Source organism: Strix aluco, chromosome 9 (genome assembly GCF_031877795.1).
Source record: "Strix aluco isolate bStrAlu1 chromosome 9, bStrAlu1.hap1, whole genome shotgun sequence".
Classification (NCBI taxonomy): domain Eukaryota; kingdom Metazoa; phylum Chordata; class Aves; order Strigiformes; family Strigidae; genus Strix; species Strix aluco.
The window spans coordinates 8,830,829-8,844,919 of NC_133939.1; the positions used below are offsets into that span (position 1 = coordinate 8,830,829).

General features: G+C 36.8%; 1 protein-coding gene across 6 annotated transcripts in view; it reads right to left on the bottom strand.

Moving 5' to 3' along the window:
* Positions 1–13: 13 nt before the first annotated feature.
* The window catches only part of NMNAT3 (nicotinamide nucleotide adenylyltransferase 3), a 30,376-nt gene continuing 16,298 nt past the window's right edge, over positions 14–14,091 (bottom strand). For all 6 annotated transcript variants that reach the window (XM_074833668.1, XM_074833671.1, XM_074833673.1 and 3 more), the window contains 3 exons: positions 9,429–9,612; positions 5,162–5,271; positions 14–797 (listed from right to left, as the gene is read on the bottom strand). In XM_074833668.1, coding sequence (XP_074689769.1) covers positions 388–797; positions 5,162–5,271; positions 9,429–9,612 — 704 coding nt within the window. In that variant the 3' untranslated portion in view covers positions 14–387. The remainder of the gene's footprint in view (positions 798–5,161; positions 5,272–9,428; positions 9,613–14,091) is intronic.

Here is a 14,091-nt window from a genome sequence, read left to right on the forward strand (position 1 = left end):
TATACATACATATTAAAAAAAGTTATGGTTCATTTTATTTTGCTGCTTCAGAATAGTAAGGCATCTTCATGCTAAAACTGTCTGTAGGATTACAGAATTACAATTCAGGAAAGTACTATGTTTGACCCTTAAGTATTACTGGAGATTAATATTTATTGTTAGATCTTTTATTTTCACAAGGAAACTATTCTTTATATATTTTAAGCTATGTACCTGAGCATCCCGATTTGTTTAAGCATTACCACACACAAACCCATGAATTTAAAACACCACATGAATTCAAGAAATTCTGGACTGATGTATGTTCCCCTCATTAACAAGAAACAACTTTCTCAAGAACTTTACATGGAAAAGTGCCAGGTCCTTCCACTTCACACACTACAGACATCAGTCATTTAGTGGGTTTACTGTTGTGTTATGCAACTTAAGAGGCTGAAGCAAATCACCTTCGTTCTTCCGCTCACTCTCTTCTGTGTAGATATTATGCTGTGCAATGTAGGATATAACAGAATCTGGTACGAGATATTTTACGCTTAATCCTCTGCACAAGGCATAGCGTATCTGTGTTGCACTGATTTCATTCTGAATCCATTCTTTCACCAGAAAGATATTGTGCTGAAATTTAGTTAAAAGGTCTGATTCATTGATATACTGAGAAGGATCAGAGCCAGCACGGCTAATACAGACCAAACCAAACTTTTCTACTATTTCTTTGATGTGTTCTTCCTTCCAGAGATTGGGTGTCTTAAATGTCTGTAGAAAATCAGCCCCACAGAGCAGCTTTAATTCTGGTAGAACTGGAAAGACAAAAGGAAGGGAGAGATTTCTATACTTGCTCAGTTTTCTAGGAAGTTTATACTTAAATTGGTTTTAACTCATCAATTTTTGTTCCTTTTTGTGTTTTTTTCTATTATAACATCATTTACCTTTACTCCAGTTTACTTTCAAAAGGTTGCAAGAAAAATTCAGCTTGGATTCTATATGTCTGGTCACACTTACTTTATCACCTACTTCATCTCCATGCACAGCATACCAAATATTACATGTACAATGTTAAAGGAGCATTATTCCTCCACTCAAGCAAGCCAAAAAGGGGAAGAAGCAAATAAAGAAGAGAATTATTTTAGCACGAAGACTAGACTTGGTTGAACCTGGCTACTACAGTCCAGCCTTCCCTGCTTGCTTTGCTTGGGTACTGTGGGAGCAACCCCTGCTAGCGAGGCCCCTGCCAGCGGCGGTGTCACCGCAGATGGCTCCCCAGCCCGTCGGGAGCGGCTGCCCTGCTGCACTCTGGCACACAGACACTATGTTTGCATACTGTCACATTAGCCAGAGAACAACCTAGAATTTCACTTGGCTTTGTGCACATGTATCATCTAAAACATGTCGGATGGTATCTAATTTAACAACTCTTACTGGTACCATAAGCTAGTTAATTGACCTATTAATTTTTATTTTATTTTTAGAGAAATATGAACCAGTAGAGTATTATACAGATAATATTTTGTGTCATATGGCCATGGCATTTTCATTCCAGTATAAAGAGATCTAAAGCCACATTTGCCGTACCTTGAATAATGACCAACAATGATACTTCACTAGTACATTATTTATTGTTTTCTCTCCATTTTTTACTTGGTGCCCACTGCCTAAGCCCCAGTACAGAACTATCTCTTTCCTCAAAGTCTATTCTACAGCACTCATCATTATACCATCCAAGTATTTTACAAACAATGACTAGGTATCTTCACAGCCTTGAATTCATGTGAAATGAAGGGGAAAGATGGAGATATTGTCTCCATTTTACATTTATTTGTGGTTGCAGACAGTCAGCACATCTGCAAGTCTTATACAAACACCTTAAATCAGCCATTTGAAAAGTAAGAAACATACCAGTGATGATGCACGAGAAGCACACCTTAAGTGCCTTAAGATACACTCAGTTTTGCAGAGGTTTAGTATATACCATTGAGTTAACTACAGCAAGCACTTCTCTTACACCGCTCACTACATACCTTCCAACCCGTACAACAATGGTGGCAGGGGTACTGTGCTGCACCTTCCTGTGCTCTGAATGCAGCATTACTACAGAAGGAGGGACAAGGCTTCCCTGAAACATTAATGCCTGACAGAATCACCATAGACTGTCCACATACTTAAAAATATAATTCTGTTTTTCCCTGAGAGTTTATAATTAGTGTATTTGGTAGGAATGTGAAATTTTTGTAATAGCCTCCTCCCTCACAAACCACCCAGTAAATTTTATTTTGATACCCACATCTGCAAGGTTGGAACCTTTAGATTCAATGCTCTCAGCTCTGACACTTGAGCTAGTGCAGAAGTACCTGCAAAAGTTGTCTGTGACCCCTGTGTGGACCAGGGCTACAAGAGTATGAAACTCTGAATGAATGTCCCAGATACTTCTGACAGCTGATGCACAATGAGACACCAAGAACCTTAGGATTCCCACAACCCTGAAAGCTCTATCATGATAAAGCTGATCTTTGCTGCTTCATCCCTTTCAAGCTGTCCTCTGCCTATCTCTTTCCTCATGCCAGTTCTAATCTTCTTGTCTTTTTACCCAGAGATTCTACTCTTCCTTTCCAGTTCCTTGTCCCCTGCTTTCCAGGGCCTTACGTGGCTTTTATGTCACAGCTTGCTTTTTACTTAACAGCAACCTCCACAATAAAACAGTACTCTGTCCCAAGCTGTACTGGAGCTAATATTACACCAGACCTTTTATAGTGTTGATGGTTTTTCTCTGAATGTACATGCATTGCAGTTCTAGGTTACTGGAAGCTAAATTAACAGATTGTAGGCTTTACAAAAAGGCTGTCAATTTTACAAATACATCTCTGCATATCCCCACATTTGTGCCAATGAGAAAAATGTCTTTGGCCTTTCAAGGGCACTTTACTAAATGATGATCTGCAGCTTCCACTATAGAGAACGATATAAAACCCAAATGGCTGCTGCAGTGCTTCATTTTTTGATAAGTACAATAGCCTTTATTTCAGGCCATGGTGTTTCTGGTTCAGGGAAATTTTTGCTTGTTTTTGATTGGCTTAACTCAGTCAATGATGGTAGACAGAAATGAATTGCAATTCTTTGAAGTGTCATTCATGGGAAAAGGAGAGGGTAAGCTAAAGGAGAAATAACTATTAACACAAAGGAAGCAGCTGGATTTAAGGTCTAATTAAGGGAGACTGCTGTTGGATTATGCCAGGGAAAAGCATTCAAGAAGTGACAACAAAGTTGTTCATGTAAGGCAACTGAGAGACTTGAAGTGCAGGGAATTCAATTAAAAATGAAATGAAGACAATCAACTATCTCTTGTAAGCAGGAGAAGAAATACTGCACATGAAGCTATACTGGGTGAATCAAAGAGGGACGGCAAATCCCTGGACACTGAAAAACAGAGAAAAAGAACTCTGTAATCTTGTCATTTTCATCTTCGTCCTGAATGACTAGCACCAATAAGCTATTCTAAGTTTATTAAAACTGCAATCATTTGTCTATACCTGTCCTCAGTGAACCTTTTTATTTGCAGTATATATATTAAAGTGACCTGACTGTGGAACAAAACATATGGAACAAAATCACGAGGTTCAGCAGCATGCAAAGAAGCCTTAGTGGGCATACATTTAGTAGAAAAATAGTATATTATGGAATTTTGCCACTGCTAAATTCAGCCATCAAGCTGATCTTTGTGAAAGATTCCATTAGGTGACAGCCTTTCTATAAACTTCACAGAAGACCCCAATTTAACAGATTTCATTGTTGGGAGGTTTGGGGTTTGGTTTTTTTTTTTTTTTTTTTTTTTTTCAGGGTTGGGTGGGTAACAGTTGCCTGCCGTTAGAAAGTTTGCACTGGAGGTCTTGGTAGCTCTTGGTCATTCCCCATGCCATTCTGTTAGTGACCAAAGTGGGGAGAAACCACTGCACTCCTTCTTGGTGAGTGACATGTTTAATATAGCCAAATCCGTATCACTGCCCAGTCAGTCAAAGTACTGAAGGCAGAAAAAGTAAGTAACAAGAGGATACTAGCCTTTCTCTCTTCAAAGAAACTGATTGCTCTTTGTGGATAGCTGCCAGGTCGTATTAAAAAAAAAATAATCCAGCCACTATGTACTAGACAGAGAAACCTGTTTCTTGCTGTCCTTCTCACCCAGTTTTTGCTATGCCTTCTGTTTTTGACTTTAGAGGAAACCCATGATAACTGATTAATTCTAGACTTTATTGGGAAAGACAGACTAGTTTAAACATTTGTTTTCTTGATAATTTTTACACAAAATGCTATAAAGCTTGAAATAACTATAGAGAATAATAGTAAAATATTTTTTTGTAATGGAAAATTAAAATAATCTTTACTACTTTTACACTAATTTTCCTCAGTGTAGCAATGTCGAGTATCTGATTTATCACTTGCCAACAACCATTAAACCCATCAGACACAAGATTCCACTACAGTCCAAATGCCTTGAGACTTATTTTCTTCTACCATCTATAAAGATCTGACAACTCATCTTTTGCACACTTTTGTACAACCACAAACAACTTAAACTTCATGTCCAAGAAGTGCTGCAATACTACATGAAAAATGTAATGTATCAAAAGTCTAGCAGTATTCTAGCAAGTCACAGGGCTAGGGAATATGATAAAATAGGGAACCTAAAACTGACAGTGTTTCCAGAACCTGATGTACTTCTAATGTCACTAGAAACTTTTATGTCCAGAAATGCAGTAAACACCAATGCATCAGCATTGCTGGTGTGGTATCCACACACTTTGTCCATTGTCTAACACTAGAATTACAATTTTAAGTAATCCCTGTACTTTTTGATATTTTTTATTCATATATTCTATACTTTGCAAATCCAGCAGGGCCAAAACATACATCTCTGACACAGCTAAAGAGATGCTTATAAAACCAAGAATTAATACAACCCCAAAATAAGTCTCTTATCTATGTGGGAGTTACTACAAAATAACTGCACCAGCAGTCATGCTGGCATTTGGCATGGCTTGTTTTTAGCAGGCAGCTCCAACCCTCAAAACTTACCAGCTACTATGTTTGACTTTTTCATCAATTAGTCTAGTCTGGTAAAACTGTATTGTCTTTAATGCTAAAGAAAAAATTGTCTTTATAGTTATGAACCAACCTGAGTGCTGGTAAGAAAGGGAATCCTCTGTAGATCTTTCTATGGGCCGTTTGTTTTTCATGAATTCCTTCCTGGACTGGAGCAATCTGAGTGATTCATTGTAATGGTGCCTGCATTTAAAATAAAGGCTTCTGTGTGAGGTAATCCTCTCAGAGATGCACAAAGCGATTACCTGGCACTTTCAGATTCAAGAACACAGTCTGCTTTTATGCACTTTGGATTTAAACATAATTTGTTAAGAATTTAGCATATGCATTCTACCATGAGATTAGTATCAATGTGGTTAACATTTTGCAGAATTCACAAGAAACCTGTGTAATGGCATTCTGGTTTTCAATTCCTTTTAAAAATTCTACCATTATGGCAATTCTGGTAGCAACATTACGTTTGAAACATTGTGGAGGTTTTTGCTTGAAAAAGGATTAAGTCACACTTCAATCACTACATTTAATTTCTTGATTAAATACAACCCCTCATGATGATGTTTCTATAATATGTGCTCAGAAGTTTTCAGGAGGAGACATTCTTGTTCTCTCACATCCTCTTCTCCACAAAGACATGTTCCCTGAGTTTTCACCTTGTGGTTTTTCCCTTTCATTTTAATTAAAAGAATCACAATCCTGAGAAACTCAAAATATACAATTGTCATAAGATTTTTGACATCCACTATGCTTCTAATTTTACTGAGTTCAGATCCATGAAGGCAGGCAAGGATCCTTTTGTCAGTTTTTCCAGGTTTTTATTAATTTATTCTTTCGCTGCTCCTGATCACTGCTGCCCCACTGCAATAGTGGTACTATTACCTCATGGTAGTGGCCCCTTCTTTAATCAAGAGTGCAAGTGCCAATCTCAGATCCAAACACCTAAACTCCTTTCCTTCCAAATCAGCATGGCCTTGCCTGTTTAGAATAGTCCGTGACTTGCACCACCCTGAGCCATGCTTAGGCATTGCTCATCTGGGCACAAGCCGTAATTGTTTCAGGACACAAGCTCATGGTTAAACAGGATAGGTAGACACAGACTCAAGCCAGTGTCTCATCTCTGTCTAGTGCATATATAGCCAAAGTGACCATCAGGTCTTATATAACTGTATCAAAGCAAAGATTATGAGTTGTACAGTCCAAATTCAGTATGCGTATAAAGCCATAGATAATAACCCTTTGAACGACTGCCCTAAGGAATGAATTCATAGTTTAGCGATTTAAATGTACACTCTTCAAATCATGCAAATACTTTTAGCCACAGGAATAAGTTGCACAAGTGTCAAGATCATACACCTAGACAGGCTGCATAACTATCTCCAGCAATTTTTGATGCTCAGCCATTGGCTAAAGAAACTACATAGACAAGAGGTGAGGGACATATGGTAGTAGAGAGTAGGTAGCAGTAGCTTGGCCTTCTATTTTTAATCCTGCCTTGTTGTAAACAGGCTGACGCTATGTATAGTCAAGTACACTAACTTCGTATCATGGACTGACATTCTTGGGCCACGATTCAAAAATAAGAACTCTTGGCAAAGAGCTCACTGCAGGACTAATGTTACAAGTACTGCAAAATCTTAACTGCCAAAAGGTCTGCTCAGCAGGCGTTTCAAGTGCTGGGGCAGGGAGGGTTATGTTTTTTTAAAGATACACCAAAAGGGACAAAACAATCTGTCAGTTTATCAAGCATCTTCTGAACTCTGTATGAAGTTTTGAGTAACTATTTAATTAAATCACAAGCACAATTCAACAAAAGTTGGGTAAGATAGATCTTTGCCAATTCTACATTAATTCATATTATCTCTGCACCACAATCAAATCTAATTACCAGAGGAATGAATGTAGTTCTTTGGTTACTGACAATACTGTTTTCTTGTCTAGAAAGAATATTCAGGAACAGAAGCTAAGTGGGAAATAGCTCTATCATGTTCTCTACTACTCTCTAAAAAAAGCCTTGAGATAGTCTCCCAAAATTTCCATACTCAATGTAACAGGCAACTAACAGCACCACCACAAGTGGGATATGAGCTTTGCTGCTTAAAATTCTTTTATGTCATAACTATTTGGAAGCCTCTGCAAAATCCACAGATTTTGATGAAATGTGACAATTTCACTGCACTCAGGTAAAACAAGTACTGTAGGAAAAGGCCATTCATGTGTCTCAGGACACAATGTTCTCCTGCAGTTAAGTGTATAATTCAAAATACTGATAAGAAGAGACATTTAGGTACAATAATATCTTCTGCCTTTGCCTCGCAATAGAAAAATCTCTTTCTATTGGTACTAAAGTTTTCTACCTGAAGGAGCTTATGGTGAAGGCAGCAATTGGTCCTTAGTTCTCTGACCAGGGAAGAATCTACAGATTAACCTTCAACACCTGTGAAGAAGCACAACTTCACAATAAACTATTGCCTATTTATACTTGGTCAGGATGTAGCCACCTCTTTTTTTAATACTCACATGTGACAGTTAAAATACAATATAAAGCCTAAGTATCTGCACATGCTATTTCATCAGGATGCTGCTTCCCCATTCAGGGGACAGGTTTCAGCATTAGATTATGGCACTGGTTCAGCTCATTTGAGAAAAAAATGCTTTAAGCTCATTTGTCTCCTTAACAGGTATCCATTTTAATGTTTTGTGAATTTACTTATAAAACTAGGGGTTCACTTTCTAGAGTGGCAGGAAGTTGGGCAGTTCATACCAGATTGATACTGCTTTCTCTGAGCAGAAATTTATACATACAGGTTTTATTTATTGTACCTCTTATACTAAAGGACTCTGAAGTGGATTTACAATTTACAAACCCAGTCTTGCAAGTGGTACTCACTTCAGCTGGAGCTGTGCAAGATCAAAGCCTTTCTAAGTAGGATCACCTGATCTGTAAGATTTGTGGCTGCTTCTCTGGAGAAAATCAGTTTTACAAAACTGAAGTTCAAGTGAAAAATCCCATGCCCAACCAATACTGCAGGACAGACCTTTCTGTGATTTCTCACACTGGAATATACAAGTGTGATTAGAGAAAAGAGAAGAGATGTTTTCTGCAGACAGGGTAGTGTTGCCTAGTCTTCCTGCCACTCTGATCCTATTCTGCTGGCTGGAGAGAAGGGGCAAAAGAAGCAACTGGATGTCTATGTTCAGTCAGCAAAGCAAATAAAGCAGAACTAAAAGGCTCTACTAGTTGGGGTTTTTTTGAAAGTACACAGGGTATTCTTATGTATGTTTTTGTAAAGTAACAGGTCTGGTTTTTAACTGCTTTCAAATAGAGCCATAAGAGCTTTCTGGGCAGTTGTTGGAAGGCACATTTTAGAGCCTTAAGCTATACACACAACTGTTTCCAATTAGAAAGTAACCTAGAAAATGTGGATAGAAATGAAGAATCATTGATAGTTCCTACAGCACACTTGCTTTCTTGAAAGACATTCATGAAGTTTTTCACTTTTAACAGTACCTGTTGACTTCTGTAGCATCTATGTTTCCAAAAAGTGGTTAGCACATGAAATTTGTGTTTTCATACCTTGCCCCATAATGCATTTATTACCAAGACCAACCATATGGGGGAAAGACACATTTCATGGTCCTTACATCAAGTTAACAGGTTTTGGACAAATTGTTTTGTTTTTCTTTCCAGCACAAAACCACAGCAAAGTCAGTGATTTTAAAGAAAACATCAGCAGTTATGGGCTTGGGTTTAACTTGCCATTAGAGTTAATAAGAAAACTTTTCAAGGATGCATGAATAGGTAAACCTGCAGGCATAATAATGCCAAGATAGCTAATCTGGAATAGGGGTGCTCCTGAAGAATAGGTTTGTTTATAAACTCTCTTACTTTCTGATTAAGATCTCTATATTACCTGCTTAGAGACTTAAAAACAAGAGAAATAACATGAGCTAAGAACTTTGCTGTGGAACTTTTCAGTGACTATAATTTTGCAAGACCCTTTCTTGGCAGAGGCTTTCCACATGCATCTAACTACTTAAATGGCACAAGCGCAATACTGTGGTGTACTGCATAGGTGTGGGGAAAGCCTACCTGCTTTGTACTAGGAAAGGAAAGACTCCAGAGGAGGAGTACCATACTGATTGAGCAGCCTTTCTGAAGGAAAGTGATGTGAATTTTCATTGCTCACAGATCTAATACTTTATCTCATAGCAGATGATGCTATAAACAAACATGTCCTTGTAAAACACCCAAGCAAAGCAGAATGAGTTCTGTGCACTGATCTGGTAGCCTGAGAGATTTTTGGCAATCAGTAACTTCATTAAGAAAGGGAAAAAGTGATTACCTTAATACTTTTACTGTCTCTGTCCATGTCTCCTGCTCACTCTCCCATGGATCAGCTCGAATCCAGTCAGACGTCTCCAGTGCTAGTTTAGCCATTGCTATCCGGTGCCTTGCTGAAACCAAGCCTTTCTTTCTATAGTCATCATTAACAGGAGACATTATGCCTTCAATCACCCGATACCTTCCTTTTGAAAAAAGAAAAGAAGAAAAGAAAAATAAGTAATCTTCACAGAATCTTGAAAATTTTAGACAGGACCTTGGGAGTTCATCTCGTTCAACCTCTTCAAAGCGTGGTTAACTTAAAAGTTATAAGCAGCTATGAACAACCTGATCTAGGTATTATTTTTAATACAGAAACAGCAATTTAAAAAGTTAAAAAGCAGCCTTCTTGTTCCTCTGTGAACTACTCACAATTACTATCAATATGTTTATCCTATTAGATGTTTCAAAAAGGATAGCTGAACATACAATTTTCAAACAAGTAGAAATGTTTATGATTTATGATGCAAACTATCAAAAATGCTAGATAGAATTAAAGTTTTATATTCCAATAAGTACAGCTTTTATATAGCCAGAGCAATGGATGACTTAACTGACCACTGCTTTGCTCTTAATCATCTGATGCTTGTTATTTATCAAAATCATTGTGTCTTTTCATTGTGTTAAAGCAAGAATTACAGCATATTACTGCAGCTGTGATTAATGCAATTCAGACAAATCAGAAGATTCAAGAACAAAGATGGGGCTAATGGAGTCTAAAATGAGACTTACAGCACTATGCTCCAAACATCAGCTTAGCAGCCATTAAAGACCCTTTCTATCTGGCTGATCATGTTAATTAAATTTGAAAATATGCCCATATTTTTCTACTCCTGTAACATAATGTAATCATTAAAACAACAAGCCCTTTTTGTTAGACTTTGCAGTTCTGGCCTCAAATCAGGAAGCAAAAATGTAGCTCTCATTTTAATGAATCAGCAGGGAAATAAAGCACTGATATGAGCTGCATCCCTCAAGAAACAGAGAGCAGAGAAAGGGTATTTCAAATAAACAGAAATGAAACAAAATTATTTGTAATGCAACACATGCATTTTAAATAACTATGATAAATATGATACTGAAGAAGGAAAAAAAAAAAAAAATCTTCCTTTTTCCTAATTCAATTATTTCAACAAAGAAACTTAAAGAAGGTAGCAAGTTCCCTCTGCTGCTTTGTAACAAAAATGATACCCTGGATTCATAATTTCTGATACTGGCACATGACAATTTAATATTGTAAAATGACAATTTACTAATTTCACATTTATTTTGATGTAATAAGGTAAAAGTTTCAAAAGAACTTAAGCAAGTTGGACTTAAAAAACAGCATCAGAACTCAGTGAGATTTACAGGCCTGTCTCCTGTTAAAATGTCTGTCCAAACTATGCTGTTTCAAAAAATTCTCATTATAGGCAAAATGGTCAACAGAGCAAGATAAAATTTTGCAGAAACATGCAAAGATATGCATAAAATTAAGTTCATCTCTTGACCTGAAACTGGAAATATTTTCACTTGACTTATGAACAACAATTGTTCTCTGATACTTTGATAATATACAATGCTATAACAAATTCTCATTTAAAGGGAAATTACAGTTTGAATTCATTAATATGTTGCCCTTATTAGAAGGTTTTTCTTACACAGTAATTTTCTTTTCAACATTTCAGTTCCTTTCTTTTCAGTTTCTACAGATACAAATTGTTCCCTTGTATTACAAATGAATACATTAAATATAAAACTTAAAACTGTGTGAGAACATGCTAGCCAAGAATGACTGCAACTCTGCCATATCCTTGTGAGCTATAAAGATTGCAGTCTCTAGTCTGGCCTAGAACTGCACAAATTGGATGAGATAAGAATTTCTGATGCCACATCAACTTGTTCCAAAGCATAAATGAAACCAAATGGAAGAGAAAAATCAAGGTTGCTAATACCTAAGGCACCAAAAGTCAAATACAATAACTGTTTGAGATGATTCACAACAACTGAGTAACCCTGAACTATGCACATGAGAACCTTCCACCTAAAAATACAAGCTTTACCGCTCAAAATATAGGAGAATATTTTATTACTGGCTCTAACTTGTGTCTTCTTCAGTAATTTCACCTATTCAAATTCACTTCATTAATTTCACCTATTCAAATATGTCCCTCAATTTTGTCAGGCATGCAAAGAATAAATAATTAAATTCTGCCATTTTTTTTAATTTTTTTTTTTTTTAATTTCCACTACAATTCTCTTCTCTGTCCCATAAATTATTACAGGTAGTTTCAAACCTTCCTTGATCCAGAATTATCTTCAAATTCTATTTCTTTGGAATGTTATTTGTTTTCATCATCAGTATGTTATTGTTGCTTGTCCTAAGTATGTGTAAAAATTCTCCAGGCCCTTACATGGCTTTGTTTTTCAAAACATACCTATCAAAAGCAGCAGAAAATTTCCTCTTGCTATGAACTTTTCCTAAGCAGTTCTTAGAGAATATAACTGGTTAAAAAACTAAAATAACAAGAGTGATGAAACAAAAAATGTCCCTCAAGTAGTATTATTAATGCAAACATGTATTTAGTGTTCTGTTATAAAGGTCACTGTAAATTGTCACAAACACTAACACAAATTGTAATGCTGAATTAGTTTATTAATACTAAATCAAATTTATCACATGCCAATTTAATAAAAAATTATATGTGTGCTTTGGCAGGCCTTTTAAAGATATAATTTAGTCTAGTATTAAGTCTGATTTACTATTAGAAACTACACAAAACTAAGGGAATAACCACTACAGAAAACCAAATAAAAGAAATACTTCTATACATTTAACTCTTGCCCACTACTCTTCTTCCTCTCAGTGTCATAGGAAAATCCACAACAGACTGGGAAGCTCTGCAGTTTTATGGTGTTATCCTACCAAGCGAGCAGGAATGACCCCATCGCTGTTCTTCCTTGGGTCATCTCCAGAGCAGGTTGCAGTAGGGCTTTCCGCCCGAGTGCTGCTTTACTTCACTGCTTTTCCAAGATGCTATTAAATAGGTATTATGGAACAGTAGTGTTTCAGGATAAACAGAGTTTCTAGAAACTTTACTCCCTGTTGAACACTGCCGACAAAAGCCTCTTCTGCGCTTCTGTGACAATTGAGATTTAGGCACATCCGTTTATCCAGTCTGATTCCTTATACCAAAGTAACTACCCTAAGTAGTATCTTCTAGATAAAAGTTTAGATTTACGGCACGTCACTTCAAACACACAGTACCAATGTACGTTAGTCATAAGCAATGACCATGTCAAAAGATGAATGTTTCATGCTAAGTTTACTATGTGGAAGATTTTTATGGTTTCATATGACTGAAACCAGCAGATGAGCCAACACACTTACTTTCATGCAGTTTGGTACCTTCCTGTTAAAACTCCAAAGCTTTAAAAGTTTCACTGCTGTAGGTAGGCTTACATAAAAATATTACGGATGAATGCCAATCTCATCTCTAGGTTACAATGAAACTCCTTATCATTCAGTATTCAGCTCTCAACTTATACTTTATAATAGAAAAAAAACAGAGTTAGACTCACTGGTGACATCAATTAAATGTGACACCAACCCAAACATGCAAATTTTCCCTTCCTGAGGATATGGACATTAGTTTAAAGACCATATAGCTGTCATCGACAGGGGGAAAAAACCCACCAAAACCCAACACCCGCTCCCAAAACCACACCCAAACAACCCCAAACATGAAAAAACCATCAAAATTCCTCCAAAGCCCAAACACCAAAAAAACCCCTAGAAACCCAAAACCCACACCCACCAACGCAAACACCCCCCAAAACCTCCCACAAAACACTGAAAACCAAACACCAGAAAAAACCTCTCTGCAAACTGCACACACCTTAATAAAAATTACAGTTTTTAACTCATTGCCTAAGGTTTCTGTCCTATGTATCTAAAGGCTGTAAGCATGAGCCAAAGAAAATTCCTTGGCCTTCATGGTTTTTTTTCTGGATACTGCCCCAGTTTCCATTTTAGCACTGGACAAGAGACTAACTTCTGTATACTAGTGCATTAACGTGAACAATTGCAGGGCACAGGATTACAAAGTTTTGGTTTGTTCATTAAGCCTGTTGTAAGGGCATAAAGTTAAGCACATATCTAAGATTTAACAAAATGAGGCTGATGAACAGTTTAAATTTTACTGCATAGTATGTATGCAACATCAAATACATAAATAACAAAAATCACTTTGCTGAGGAGTCAGTCCTCCTTCATGAGGAAAGTGGCAGCTATTTCAAAATGCAAAATGATGTAAAACTTCCTATCAGAAGTGAACGATGTTGGAAAATAGTTACAATACAATCTCATGTTCTAACCATCTATGATGCAACAAGAGCTTACATTAACGTAAGTTTTCATTTCTTCACTGAAATAACCACTGGTACACTTGCTTTTACGAATATGGTTAGTGAACTGGATTATTTAATTTCTTTTATCAGCCTTCTGTGTGTGACTACACATACATTAAAATCACATGATAAAATTCTGTATTGAAGTAACAGTAATGGTTTCCCTTGAACTCACAAGAAATCAGCAGTTCTCCTCTCAGAACTCTCAGCCTACTGATGCTAGGAAAACAAATACA